The sequence below is a fragment of the Anas platyrhynchos genome, chromosome 7, assembly GCF_047663525.1.
Source record: "Anas platyrhynchos isolate ZD024472 breed Pekin duck chromosome 7, IASCAAS_PekinDuck_T2T, whole genome shotgun sequence".
Lineage (NCBI taxonomy): Eukaryota > Metazoa > Chordata > Aves > Anseriformes > Anatidae > Anas > Anas platyrhynchos.
In genome coordinates this window covers 22071860-22086888 of record NC_092593.1, presented here as the reverse complement: position 1 = coordinate 22086888, position 15029 = coordinate 22071860, and the positions used below count along the sequence as shown (strand labels likewise).

The 15029-nt window shown below is 42.2% G+C and overlaps 1 protein-coding gene across 1 annotated transcript; it reads right to left on the bottom strand.

The window, feature by feature from the left end:
- Positions 1-3168: 3168 nt before the first annotated feature.
- CDCA7 (cell division cycle associated 7) lies at positions 3169-11957 on the bottom strand. The gene is made up of 10 exons (XM_038182373.2): positions 11800-11957; positions 10830-10955; positions 10339-10449; positions 8814-9065; positions 8302-8379; positions 7412-7600; positions 6930-7070; positions 6337-6486; positions 5601-5737; positions 3169-5282 (listed from the first exon to the last, which is right to left on the bottom strand). Exons 1-10 carry the CDS (start codon positions 11818-11820, stop codon positions 5252-5254), a joined length of 1236 nt encoding a protein of 411 aa, XP_038038301.2. The 5' UTR covers positions 11821-11957; the 3' UTR covers positions 3169-5251.
- Between the last annotated feature and the right edge of the window lie 3072 nt (positions 11958-15029).

Sequence of the window (15029 nt, the reverse complement as noted above, 5' to 3'; positions counted from 1 at the left end):
GCATTCAAATTAAAAGGAAGTAAAACAAGGCCAACAGAAGGGGTGCTGGTAGGATTGCTTTGTTACTGTGTATGTGATTACAACGGTATGAGGATGCTTACCATAGGCTTCTGTTACTTAAACCTCTTCACACAGCCTAGGACACAATTTCACTCTCCCTGCCTGCAATGATATTAACATACGGATAAGGATATAAAGCTAACTTGAGCCCAAACACAAAGCTATAATTTTAGCAACATTTTGTTTCCATTTTCAGGAGCAGGTAAGTTGTACCTGCAGACATACTCCAGGGGAAAGATTGTATGAGTAGGGCTCAACACAGCAGGATCTACAGTTCAACTGATTTAAGCTTTTCTACTTTAAGCAATCAGCACTGAGAAATACTGCTGAAGTACTACTAATAAAAGGCAGACTGACGCGATACCTTTCTACTCCATTGTGACCATACCACATCTTCTGGTTGTGCAGAGTTTGGTTGGTTAGTTGGTTTTGATATATTTTTTTTAAATTTAACAGAACTGTTTGTCACCCTTGCAACTGGAGCAGGTTCAATTCCAGTCAGAAGGAAACCTGTACTGGTAGTAGCAAGCAGATCTTTAACGTGCCTGTAGTTCCATCCTCCAGGTGTTTTCATACAAATTCAGTATCCACAGCTTCTTATAACTACCAGTCACCATAAGGTTCCTGTCCTGCCCTCCCCCTTCCACTTCCAAGACCCTTACCACTAGCACTGACCATTACACCACTGGGTTCACAGCTTGCACCCACCTTTCACTCCAAAGGGTGGGTGGCTCTTTTGTTTGAGGCACCCACCTAGGCGTCCCAGGCTTATTTGGTAGCAGGGTGAGAACTAAGCACGAAGATGTGATGATGCCCTCACGTAACACTTGGAGCTGACACACTCACGTATTTCTCTGACACTGCACAGCACCACATGGTGCTGGAGTTCAGGACCTACCAGAGTAGGCAGCCTACATTTGACAGAGGAAGCTGTATCTTCCTACTCACTTTGTTCTAGCTGCGTGGCCAAGAATATTAGAGAACAGCAGGTGGTGTTTCTAAAATCTCCATACTAGCTTATGCCATTAGCCATGCAAGAGCTGCACTCACAGAACGCCGTAAGAGAACAGGCTGGTTTATGCCAGCAGAGGTCAGTGGGTGACTCCTTTGCCAAATGCATCAGATGTGGAGAACTACGCCTTCACATTGCCTCTTACAGGTGAGGTTTCAAAGCTAGCTGTACTCCCTTAACCTACAGCACAAAGCTCTTCTCCAACTAGATGCAATTGCTTTGCCCTTTTTGATCCTTTTAACCTACCTGAGTAAATGCTGCTATGTATGCTCTCTATTATCACATCCTTCCTTTTCTTTATATATAAGATTTTTTAAACACACAAATAAAAGGTATCTTAGCCCATGAAGCTGGGAAGGCAGAGGGAGTTGTTTCCAAAGCTAACGTGTGTTTTTTAAATTTGCATTACACCTCCCCACGTTAATGTAGCTGTTGTTAAGCAGCTGAGTGTGCTGCTCTGGAATGTGCAGTGTGCGTTACTTTAGCAGCCTGTGAAGTAATTCTTTAATGCTATTTTTGTAGCTTACACACAAGGAAAAATACATTTTGCTTCATAGGTTAAGAGACAAAAATCCTTATTTCAAGGGAATACACCTGAAGAGACCTAACACTTCAACATATGGTTAAATTAAAAAAAAAGTGAGACAGGGAAGAACCAAAAATATATATTAATATATATTACTTTAAGAGAATCTTCTGATATTAAGGAGAAAATTGTCCAATTCCATCTCTAGATACTATATCAATGTGAAAGAATAGTTGACTCATAAGCAGGCTTTAGGTTATATTTACATATTTAACATTAAAAAGGAGTTATTGATCACCCTTCCAGAACTATTTCCTCACAGACTGTTTCACAGGCACAAATGCCCTTCCCATACACCCCTAAGAATGCACAAGGAACAAAGCTCCAAGAAATCTAAGAGTGCAATTTGCCTATTAATCCTTTCTAGCAATTACAAGTGATTATAACAGGTTTTAGAAAAAAGCTGGAAGTTTTATTAGACCTAGATGCAAGACCACCTGCCCTAGAGCTAAAAGTAGTGAGGGAATCATCAACTCATGCAGCCTTTTTCAGTAATAAATTAAGTCATTCTACCTTATGCATGGGCTTCATTCTTCTGGTCTTCCTTTTCCAGTGATTCTGCTTCCATGCATCTTTGTTTTCAAAACTACCCAACAGTTAAGACTTTTCTCCCCATGCAGTATCTTAAATTGCCACCCACTTGCTGCGGATATGAAGCACAAGTCCTTTGTCAGGTTAATATTAACAATACTTAAGCAGCTGTGGTAGAGAGGCTTGGGGGGAAGAGTTGGATTGAAACACCTCAGCATCATGTAAACCTTAAAACTAACATACTACATAAATACAAATTTTCTTTCATGTCACCAGTGGTGATGAAAGGTAAGCATCTGTACAAAGCTTTTGGTGATCTTAACGAAAATGAGGATTTTACCATTAGAGTGTATTTATGGGCAGCTCAGACACTGCTCAATCACTTTCCTGTTTCCACCATCTCAGTACAATTTTCATGGAATCTTCTGCCATAGTCTCGTTCAACTCCTCTCTTAGACGAAGCTAGTGACTCCAGCAAGAAGTATCAGAAACAGTCTTGTGCACTACCAGCCTACTAACAAGGTCCCTGGTTAATTCTCTGCTTTAACACACAGCTCTAAATTTAATGGGGGGAGGGGAGACAGTAGCAGGCATCTGACTTCTACTTGTGTCAAACTATATCGTCCTCTCCATCTCATGATGAATATAGGTATCTAGCTTAAAGAAAAAAGGCTGAAGGTTCTGAACATCTGCATCTTGCCTGGACTCAGTAACTGTATTTCCATCATCCCAAGTTAGTCATTAACTACCAGACAATTCAATCCGAACAACATGGCTATCAAAGCAAGCCTAGTTTAGGTACACAGGACTGGGGAGAGAAAGATGTAGTCACACTGCTCCTCCATGAATGATGAGAGCAACCAACTCCTGTACTTCTCAACTGTACACGTAATACATCTGAAAAGTGGTTTATCTTAAAAGTGGTAAAAACTAAGTGCAGCTGTAATGGACTTTTTAAGAACAATTAAGAGGCAAGAAATTCTAACCCAGAAAATTTTTATTTTCAAAATAAAAACCTTCATACAGCTTTGCAGATGAAAACAATCTTAATACAGCAGTCTCCAGGATACAAAGCAAGGGTTTGCTTTTAGCACAGTCCTTTCAAGCTCTAGCAATCAGAAGGGAAGCCCAGCAATTAGAAAAATCGCTCTTATCTGTCAGAACATGTACTTCTAGAGTTCCTTCTTCATGAAATGTACCTAGAGGGTAGATCACACTCCACATTAGATTGCACAGCTATTCACGCTACAAAAACAGAGGACAGGAGATTTTCAACAGCACAGATGATTTATGAAACAGATCTTCAAGTCTGGGACGTAAGTATCTTGTGTCCAAATTCTTCTCTCCTCCCACACACACTGATCTAGCTCCCAGAAAGGTATAAATCATGGGTCGTTATATACACACACAGTACAAACACTGTGCAAGCAGAGGGGTCAAAAGCCATGTTTTGTTCTAGTGCTTAATAAATCCAAGCTGATTCTCCCTACTATTCAACTGTACATTATGTATAACATTGCATTCTAAACCTTATACAAAGCTTATACAGTAGTTTCCATTGCCAAACTAAGCGCAATTATACACTGTGGTTCTCCAGATACAATTTTTGTGGCACCTTATGCACTGACTGCTGTAAAATAGAAGACACTGTACATGCAACACCAGATACTCTTTATCTCAGTTTTTGCTGTACTCGTGCTTCATTAACATCATGCAAAACAACCTCCTATGATCACAGGCAGCCAGATACAAATAGAAGTATGGATGGACTGTTAAGAAGACCACAGCACTAATCACATTTATAAGTGCTCACAAACTGTACGCAACCTTTACATCTCCTTTATTTATTTTTAAAAGCCTTTTGATCATTTGTTCTTCTTTATCTGTTACCACAGCCAGGGTATGTCTTTTGAGAACATTATCTATTTATGTTTGCAAAGCTCTATGCAATTGAAAGAATAATTCACCTTAAGCTGGACTGTAGTTTAGGAAGTCCTTACTTTTTCTTTTTGTTCATAGGTAAAAGAAAACTAAGGCTTCTGATTCCAGTGACTGCTTGTCATTGCCCCTTTTCCTGACAGAGTTCAACAAGCTGCCACCTTTAATCCACTTGTAGTTGGTCAACAGTGAAACAAACCACTACTCTACTTAGCCAAGCATCCTCCTTTGCCAGGACCTGGGCTGATTCTGCACAGAAGCAAGTCCATAGTTGGCAGCAAGAGCAGGGAAAAGAGAACCCAAAAAAACAACAGTAATTTAAGTGGTCACTGTGATGCACACCAGCACTTTCAGATTACTGTCATCACTAGACAACTCTAGTGCGGTGCTACGGAAGCTTTCAGCAGTGGCCTCCTCTCATCTGAGAAAACACAGAACAAAAGTGCTTACCCCCAGTCGCTTCTGCTACAATTTGTCACTCACTAAAGAATCTCCTTTAAAATGGCCAATGTGCACTTTAAGTACTCTATAAAACTAAATGTTAATGCTTGGAGACTGCTCGACCACAACCTTTAGGGCTTCCTTTTTGAACTTAAGAATGAGTTGCTGTTTTAGAGAATTGTTAGCTTCCATTTGATCATTTATGTTCAGTAAGAGTCTATTGCAGCAGAAGTTGGCCAGGAGTTAAGCACACACCTTTCCCTGCTTGGTTCTGTGGGGAACAATGCCCTGAAATGTTCAGAACATCTCTATCTTTTTGTGATCAACTTCAAAGCATAAATAAACCTGCAGCACAGATTACGGCATGAATAGAACTCCAATGGCTTAAAGTCCCATCTTCTTTCAGGAAAAAAAAAACACACATTGTTGGCATGAAAGCAAGAACTGATGTTATCTGGTTTTCTGTTTTGCAAAAGTTGTTTAAAAAGAAAACAATGGTCTGTGGGCAAGGCCCCTCATTAAACAGTTTCTCCAAGTGTGATTTGCACTGAGATGCACTATTTTTGCCCCAAAGGGGAGGGAACAAAGGCACTGGCTTTGTAATCTCGTTTGATTAAATGATTCACAGTAGGTGATAATATGGCATTGGTGAAAGAGTACGTAATTTAAAGGCAATCACAGCTTCAGTCTTCCATTCCAAGTTCGTGTTTCAGACTGAAAGACAAGTAGAAACTTGAGTTAGTTTATAGCAAACCACTGCTTGGAAACCTTCTAGACACATTAGCAGAGGTCATGATAATAAACACAGGTCAAGTTGAAAGCAAAGAGACAGAGTGAATATACCACTTGATTTGGTTAAGAACAAACATGTCAGAAAAGCCTTGTGGCAAAAATCTCAGATTCCAAAGACAACATGGACTAGTCTTGTGACATCTACCTGACAAACAGATGTGAACGGAATGTTCTCTCCCAGCTTTCAGCTGCATAACCCACTGGAGTAGAGTCATGCCACTGACACAACAGCATGCTTACCTTTTCAAGTAGGCATGGACATTGTCATAGCCATGGTACTTGGCCAGATAGACCAGCACACCTGTAGCACATCGGCCATCTCTCTGTCTGCAGAAGCTACAGTTGCAGATTCCACGACATGGTGGGCACCTCCAGTTCTAGACGGAAGACAGACAACATCCTTCTTAACTGAGCTGCAATGCCAGACATGATTCACAACTGCGAATTAGAAGATGATCCTGCTCTCCACTTAGTTTTATATTGACCATCAGTGCTGCAAGAGTCACCAGTACAGAAGAGTCCAAACTCTTCAGTCTCTAAGGCATTAAACTCTCCTTTGCCTCCTTTGCACATAACCACAGGCAGCACTCTGCTCTGCTCAACTCCTGCACCATTTCCATAGCCCACAGTAGCAATGAAATTCTATGAAAATTTTATTCTATGAAAAATTCAATGAAATTCAATGAATTGTTCACAATATAATTCTCTGTACTGCATTAAGCACTAATGCAAAGTAAAATAGAGAACACTATTCTGATGCTCAAATACAAGAATATTTTGTCAGCTTCTCTGCTCTCATAGTTTATTCCTGTAAATAGAACCACGTAACTAGTAAATATTTCTGTCACCAGGACTGAATCAAATTAAAAACACATTATGTATCACAGCATTGCAAGCAACTCTTTAGCTATGAGTAATAGATGTACTTTTCTGCTCAAGTTAAGCATAATAAAGCCAACGTTCAAAACTGTCTTACCGGGTCCAGCAACGCTGTTCTGACATCTTCCCCGTACCTATTGCGGAGGCACGGCCCACAGAACTGGCCCCGTACCCCTATGCAATCAGGGTTACGGCAATTTGTCTTGGTATCTATGGTTTTTTGTCGACACTGATGACAGGTGGATCCCTACAATACGGGGGAAGCAATTCAGGAAACAGAACATTAAAAATAACTCCTTAGTTAGGGGAAGAGAGCATTAATAAGCAGTCTTTGGCAGTTAGCAGTGCTTATCCTGGAACAGAAAGTCACCTCACAAGTTTCAATAGCGACTGTTTTAACATTACATCTTCAGTGGCTGTTAACAAACACTTTCACAGGCTGGTATTGCCTATGTAATATGGTTGTTCCAGGGTTAAAGCAAGCCAACTGGCTTGATAAAGACCATTCTATAAATTCAGTGAAAGAGAGATGATGACATTTTAAGACTTCAGGCATATTTCTCCCCAAAATCACATCCCTCCTAACAGTGAGAAGGGAAACTGCTCTATTTGATGCTAAACCACAAGCAGAGAATAACAGGCAAATGATTTCACAGAAGTATGCATTTCACGAAGTCAGAATATACTTACCATAGCCCTGTTATACACTTTCTCTCTTGCAGATCCACAAATGTTATTCAGCTCCTCCTCCGTTATCTCCTCAACCGGGCGCACAATGTGTGGAAGAGCCATGGCACCACGGTGACCCCTCCTGGGAGTTTGGGCATCATGCTGAATAATGAAGACACAAAATTGTCAAGATTAGATTCAGCAAACATTCTACACAAACAAGGAGCAAATCTTCAAATCAATGCTAAAGTCTCAAATAATCTTTCTGTACAAAAAAGAGAGAGAGAGAAATTTGCAAAGACATACAATACGTATGCTGCTTTAGAATCTAAAGGGTGACAGATCAAGTGAAATGTCATTGGAGCTTACTTAATTTCTGCTGGAGTACAGAGGAAGCAATTCATCTAGGATAAGGTGCTCTGAATGAACTTCTGTTTTCTTGAAGGGATAGAAAACCACCTTCAATAGCAACCTGCAGCTGGAGAACTAGAACCTCAACTTACCTCCATGTATTCATCAGACATTGTTCTTCTTCTTACTAGGAAATACCGGTCATCATCCTCTTCTTCTGGTAAAGGAGTAGGAGGACCTTCAGTCAGAGACCTGGATCTTGTGTGCGGCCGAGAACTTCGATCTGGGTTCCTCCTCAATGCACTTCTAGGTAATGAACGTCTTGGAAGTCGCTTTGGCCCCTGGTAAAATTTAAAAGCCCCTAATTAAGCAACAGCTCCTGTCCCCACTATGCATTTGGTCTCCACAAGACATGCCTGCTTTCTTTCTTACTTTCCCAAAAAAGAATTCTTCCCCCCACCACCAGAAAACACAAGGTAAAAAACATCCTAGGCAAATTCGTCTTGAGTGTACTGCTAGATGTGGAAAACAAGCCAAAAGCAGCTTGTTTGTGTCCATGCAGACAGACATACAGTAATTCCCACACACAGCAGCAGAACCCATGTCCATGAGAAGTTTGCACTTTATTGTTATTCCCACCCTCACACATCTCACAGATAAACTAGCAATGAAATCCAAGGACAAAATTATTTTTTTTTCCCATGGCTTCAAAGTCACAGAATATTCAGAATTGAGCTTCAAGGCTTTGGCCGCCCCCCTTATCTCCAGCCTTTCTATAAATAGGCATTTATACAGCATCTCATTTGGTTTTATTGGCCAGTGGAGTCACCCAGTCACCTTTATAAAATTGAATGGATTAATTCATACAGTGCCAAATCAACAGAGTTGCACAATGAGTATTGTTTACTAAAGCAAACGTGCAATTCTGATCTGGACTTTGATGTCCAGGGTTTATTAAGCCTTTTAATGAAGAGTCCTTTTTTGTAATTCAACAATTTGAGACCCAGAAACCTGAAAGCAAATACACGAAGTTAATACTTACTTGACTGGCAGTTGGCAATGACCTTCTCCCACCAAAGATACCAGAAACACTTTGCAGCTCCGCCATTAGTTTTGCGAGCTAACAATAGAAGGAAAAAAAAAAAAAGAAACAGAGCCTTAAAAGGGAGTTTATGTGCTACTACAAACTGTTAGATTAGGGCAATTGGCTTGAAGTACAATTACTTGCAGGAAGCATTGCCATTCAACTTTTTACTTTTACATCTCATTTTTATGTTCTAGAGACCGCAGGTAATTTGAAAACAATCAAACTTAATAGGCTGCAAGCCTAAACAGGAATAGGCCTTCAATATTAGAATTTTTACTAAAGGACTTAGCCTATGGATTATCATGTGCCAGCAAACATAGAGTATCAGAGTTAAATATTAGGAATACAAATTCCTGTAATGGGAATTATGTGAATACATTAAGAGTTAATCTGAATAACCAAAGAGGTTCCCAAGAATCAAGGCAGGGGGTGAATGGGAGAAAGGAGGGGAGACACTGAGTACTTACCATTGCTTTGTTTTCCTTGATGTTTAAAGCTCTTTTTTCTAAAAACACAGAGCCCTTTTCTTCAGAATCAGAGTCGGAATCCAGAGCAGGCATCAGCTTTTCAGGAAGAGTTTCCATCTCAGCCTTCCTCCTTTCCGATCTTCGAGGTGGAAACTTCATAGCTACTTTTAGAGGAGCAGGGTATTTCTGCGCTCTTTGAGCTACCTCACTTTCAGCACTTCCATCATTCTCCTCTGAATCTGATTCCAGTTTCTGTTAACAAATCATAAGTGTACAAATCCAAGTGAGCGGGTCTGCAATTACATAGTTCGACCTTTTTTTTGTTTAGGGGCGGTAAAAGAGGAAATACACATGTCTATTTTTAAGCTTTCGGTCCTATGGTCTAGTGTATTTTAATTTTTAAAAAGCCAAAAAGTTATCAAGGAAAGCCACACCGTACTACATCAGAAAAAAACCCTTACTTCACTTGCAGAAGTTTTAAGCTGTCACTTGCAGGCCTAGCAGTGAAAATAATTTGTGTGCGAGTTTGAGAAACAATAGCATTTTAAGGGCTCAATTTCTCAGCATACTGTATTTGGTTGTATTAAAAAAAAAAAAAAAAAAACATTACTCAGCTCTCATCACAGGTCAAAACTGAGTTTGTAAACTGTGAAGGATTTCTATCACTGATACTGTGAGATTGCTAGCAAGTGAAAACTTCCTTCTAACACTAGCCAATGAAATAATGATGAATAAAACTACAGCAATTTCTTATCTTTGAGTTCTGATACCTTGATAAGAACTTTTACAAGAATCAAGGGTCCGGCGAATACAAGAAATAGTTTATTTAGTGAACAGCCCATTTTGTGATAGGCTTGTAGTTTTAGACTCGGTAATACAGTCATATTTTGGTCCTAGACATAAACAACCTGCTTTGGTGTGAAGGTCTTCACTGGTCTCAATTGTCAATTCTTATTTTCACAGGGTTTTATTAAACCACATATTTGGTCCTGGTTGTTCATTCAGGTGTAGTTATTGATTCCTTTTCGACACATATTTATTCTAGTGTTGTCTCCTATTCTCCTTACTGCTGTGCATTAACTCAAGTACACATCTTCTTTCAATCACATGCTAACCTAGTTATTCCTCAGTAGGTTCTAAAGTTACAACAGAAACTTATTTTATGCCAAGCATGGTAACACTTTACAAACCTGATCTTGTACTGAAGTCAGGATGTCACCACTTATGACTATTTCTACAGTGCTCTCAAGCAGTACAGCATTTTCTGTTACACTGTAAGAGTGCAGTCTGAATGCATGTCAGCGTACACAGAGATTTTTCGCAGGTTTGCTAGAGTCTGTGAGCTAGCATAACATTTTGCATTGAAGAACAAAATGAAAATGCAACTATGGCTACTTAGACTGATGGTATATTACATTAAATGAAACTGACTCTTTCTGACAATAATTGAAGTTGCCGTTATTTTTCGATTAAGAATGTGTAAGGATTCAAATTTAAAATGGCCAACCAAAATCAACTGTCTTACCAATGCATCTTCAATCTCATTTTCTGAAAAGCCACAGAAGGATTCATCATCAGAGGCTTCATGAAAGATTTTTGCCAGTTCTTCCGTAATATCCGACCTAAACTTGCATTTCTATGAAGAATAAAATATCCTTTAACTTTAGTTGTACAGGAAAAAATCACACTTACAAGCACAATACAAGCTAACAGCTTTCTCAGTAAAAAAAAAAAATAGTTAAGGGATTTACAAGTGGTTTCAAAACTGCAGTTGCAAATTATCAGGCGTGTTAGGTTAGGTGACATTTCAAAGGCTAGAATAAATAGCTAATCTACTTCCAACAATTACCACCTAGAAGCACGAGCGAACAGTGAAATGAAATTACAGCACATAGCACAGATTTATAGCTACCATACAAAACTGTAGCAGAGCAAACAGCTTTAATCATGCACAAAACATGCGGGTCCTTACCAGCACTGCACATTCAGTTTTAGTTGTTCTTATACCGTACTTACCGTGTTTGCAAAATTATCAGAACCAAAACTGTCACAACTGTCATCAGAGGATGAGGACGTTTCCATGGGGATCAGTTTCGTATTTCGGAATGCCCTGAAGTTTCTCCTTCCCCAGCAACCTCGGCGCTGTAAAGAACAGTGACAACAGCATTAATAGGGGCAGCCAGCTGCAAGCTTTTAGACATGTCGTTAAACTGAAGCTGAGGAAGCTTCAACGTTTTAGAATTCTTAACATACTTGGACACGACACAAAACATCTCACACCAGCAGAATCATCATCATCATCATCACAAGAAGTATTTCCTAAGCTAGACATGGGAATAGGTTCTGCTCTCACACATTTCTGATCATTGTTATGGATGAGTGTTGTTCAGCATCCAAAAACATTTTTTATGACTGCAACGAGGTGAAAACCCACACAGAAGTCATGTTGTTCTCCACTCATTACGTGCATGTTTCCCGCGTGGTGTAAGTACAGCCATTATAGACAATGATGGAAAGACGTACGAGCACACAAGCAGCCTCTCTAGAAAGCTGCACTGATCTATTGCACTGAAGGTAAGGCACACACCAAGCGCGCTGTAGTTGTTAAGGAATTAGCTCAGACCCCTTCATTAAGGGCTTAATACGACTCTTGCAAACAGCTTCATCAATTTCCCCCAGCAGGACGGCACACCCCGTCTGCCGGGCTTCCTCTCTTCACTTCCCGGGCCCCCTACACCCTGCTCACCCCCCCGGGTACCCGAGCCCCCACCAGCCGTCCCCAGCCCAGCCTTTTACCACCGCAGGAACCAGCCGCAGCCACCCGAAGCCCCCCGCCCCACTCCCGGTGCCGTCCCCCCGTGTCGGGGAGCGGCGGGACGCCCTCCACGGCTCCCCCCCAGGCCCATGCCCTCCCCCGCGGCCCCCGTATCGTATCGTATCGTATCGTATCGTGTCGCGTCCCGTCCCGTCCCGTCCCGTCCCCCACCTGCGGGCGCGGCGGAGCCATGCTGGCGGCGGGGCGCGTGGCGGGAACTCAACGTTCGCGCCAAAGCGGCGGGGATGGGGAGGGCGGGGCCTGCCGGCGCCTTTCCCGCCACGGCGCCCGCGTCCTGGCAGATGCAGCCCGCCCCGCCGCGGCACCGCGCGCCCCCCGACCGACCCCGCACCCCTACGGGGGGGAAACCACCGCTCTTCTGATGTGTTCTTCCTGAGGGGTCGGTGCGGGGATCCCCCCACCCCTTTTTATTTTTTCCCCTGGAGGTGCGGGGTTTGTGGAGCTGCAAGGACCTGGCCGTGTGGCGCGAAAATCTCCCGGGCGGAGGGGGGCGTGCGCCAGAGGGGAGGCGCCGGGCGGCCGCGTGGTCCCCGCGCCTCTTTTTTTCTTTCTCTCTTTTTTTTTTTTTTTTTTTTTTTTTTCCGTTTACGTGCCAAAGCAGTACTTTTTGTCCTTCGCTCTCTGAAAAAAATAATAATAGTTAATAAAAAACACCATAATAATCATAAAACACCATAATAAAATGATGATTATGATGATAATGATGATTATGATGATAATGATGATGATAATGATGATGATGATGATAATGATAATAATAATAATAATAATAATAATAATAATAATAATAATAATAATAATAATAATAATAATAATAATAAACAACTACCACACAACTACCAGTATTCAAGGGCCAGGCTTGTTCTCACCACATGTGCCCCACATCCCCACCCAAGCAAGGATGGGGCCCACGTCCCCGCAGCCCCCAGGGCCTCTGTGTGCCCCTTGGGGCCCCTCCAGCTGCAGCCCCAGCCCCAGCCCAGCAGCAAACACCAGACAGGCGTGCAGGCCGTGCAGAATCCCAGCCGGCAGCATGCAGGCTTTCCTGTGTTGCCATCAGAGCTGCTGGGTTATTTGCTGGTTCACCAGTGCCGTGCAGCGTTAGGAGCAAAGTGACAGTGACAGCACTGCGGTAAGATTTTAGGAAAAAAAAAATTGGCTGTGTTACTCTGAGAACAAGATGTTACTTGAAGGCAGGCTGGAGGAAAATAAATCTCCAGTCACTGTAAACCATTTTATGTGACATTTGCAGTATCACATTAAATCCAATACAGCCACTACAGACAGCACAACGAGGCCTGCACAGCCGGTACTTGTTAGCAATAGGAACGGGAGAGGCCCTGAAGAAGCTGTTTGGGATTTGTGGCTCTGCTGCTTGCCGTAATCCTCCCTTTATCCTTGGCTGGAGCAGGGCTGCTGTTCAGCATTTCCAGGAGCCCTCCTGGCAGCAGGCGAATCCCCTGTCAGCAGGCACGAGGGAAGGAGGCCCCGCGCGTGCGGCCCGCACGCAGACCTGTGCCCATGTAAAGCAAACCATGCATCAGCCCCAGACCCGAGCCCATCATTAGGCTACAACACAATGGGGCACAAGACCCCTCACCAAGGTTTTATATTTTCTGTGGGTGTGCTGCAAGCTGCCATGTGAAAGCATCTCCATTTTCAGTAAGTCCCTAATTACACACTTACCTGCATGGCACACAAAAGGCTGTGTGGGACAGCCGGTGAGAACCAGACACCAGCGCATGCATGATCCCACACACAGCGCTCACGGAGCTTTGCCTCCCAGGTGGTGTCCTGCCAAGACCCCTCGGGGCAGAGGGGTGCCTCCTGAGCCTGGATTTACTAATTCCAGGAAAAAAAAAAAAAAAAAAAGAGATCCCATTTCTCAATGACAGCAGCTCTTATCAATATTTTGAGTCAGGGCTTTACTAGAAAATAACCCACCTTCACAGCTTTTAAGAGCATCATATAAAATGTTATGGAGTACTGATGGGCTAGCTGAGTCCATGCTTCAGACTGCAGCTAATTTTCCATTTAATGCTTAATGGAAACCACGTTCTCCAAGCAACATATGTAATCAATTGGCTTTAAAATTTATCAGCCAGAGCAGGGACTTACTGAGGAAACTGGCCAGGACATTTGAAAACCATTTGGCAGGGCAGGCAAAGGGGATCAGTGAGGGGCTGTTGACTTTCTTGCTAAAGCAGGAAAATAAATCTCTATGTTGAACCCCAGGTGACTGCAACCCCAAAAGGACACTCATTGTCACATAGCAAAAGGAGGATGGCCACTTTTGCAGATTTATTCTTAGACCTCTGTCTGCATGCTTGCTGGGCACCTGTGTCCCTTTGGCAGCTCTGTTCTACCCTGGACTGCCTGGCGAGCTTACCCCTGGGGTACTGCCAAGAAAAAGTCTGTTTTAAAATCTTGGCTTTCCTTGAAATGAGTTGTTAGTACATGGAAGCAGTGCTTGGAAGATCTGCTAAGGAAATCGGCTGAAATTACAGAAGGGTGGGCAGTACATTCAGCATGCAATGCTTTCTGCATCTGCCCAGGGAAATCGAAAGTGGTGACATATGAGGAGCTTCAAGCAGTAGCTAGAGCACGGGCCTCCAGCAACAATAGCTCAATTGTCAGAAAGAGCAAATGTTACCTTTGGTCCCTCAGAGGGCTGTCCTCCACATCGCCCTGCATGCACATTTTGGCTGTCAGCATGGTAGCGAAGCTCTTCTCTCTGTCCACAGCACTCCCAGTGCTGCATCCATGGCTAAACACTACCAGTCTTAACTATAGACAATGCACTTTATGCTCCTTGTTTGGTTGGTTTTTAATTTTTTTTAGGCACGAGTATTTCAGCAGAAGGGTAGAGTACAGTTTCTCATGACCGCAGAGTACCTGTGGCACAAAGCAGTAACATGTATCTCGGCTCTGCAGAAAAGAATAAGATTGCAGCCACTAATGACAGTAATTAAAAATTTCTGTAAGAGCTGTCCAATCACCTCTTCATCTGAGCAAATTATAGTGTGTTATTAAAACCGTTAGTGCAATAAAATGAAGCTAAAACATTTTGCATTAAAATAATCAGACATTGATTTATGATGTAAATTTTAAATCGGTAACCTATAACACACTAATTGTTTTTCTCTCTCATGAAAGGTGTATTTCTGTAAAAGATCTGATCAGGCATATGTATTTGTTCAGATGTCACCCTCCAGTGGCTAACACTACTATACAAGATGTAATAAGGTACATAATCAGGTAGCCTGCTATTGATTGCAATACAGAAACCTTTTGTTGTTACACAGAAAAAGGAGGATGGCCACTTTTACAGATTTAATTTGTAGTTGGACCTCTACATGTTTGCTGGACATAAATTTTTT

Bases quoted from the DNA above. Each gene is read 5' to 3' on its own strand.
- CDCA7 (XM_038182373.2), bottom strand. From the start codon at position 11,820: ATGGCTCCGCCGCGCCCGCAG. The intron at 7,601-8,301 runs GTAAGTATTAAC...AAATTTTACCAG, and splicing joins CATTGCCAACTGCCAGTCAA to GGGCCAAAGCGACTTCCAAG. The intron at 7,071-7,411 runs GTAAGTTGAGGT...TTCATTATTCAG, and splicing joins TGTCTGATGAATACATGGAG to CATGATGCCCAAACTCCCAG.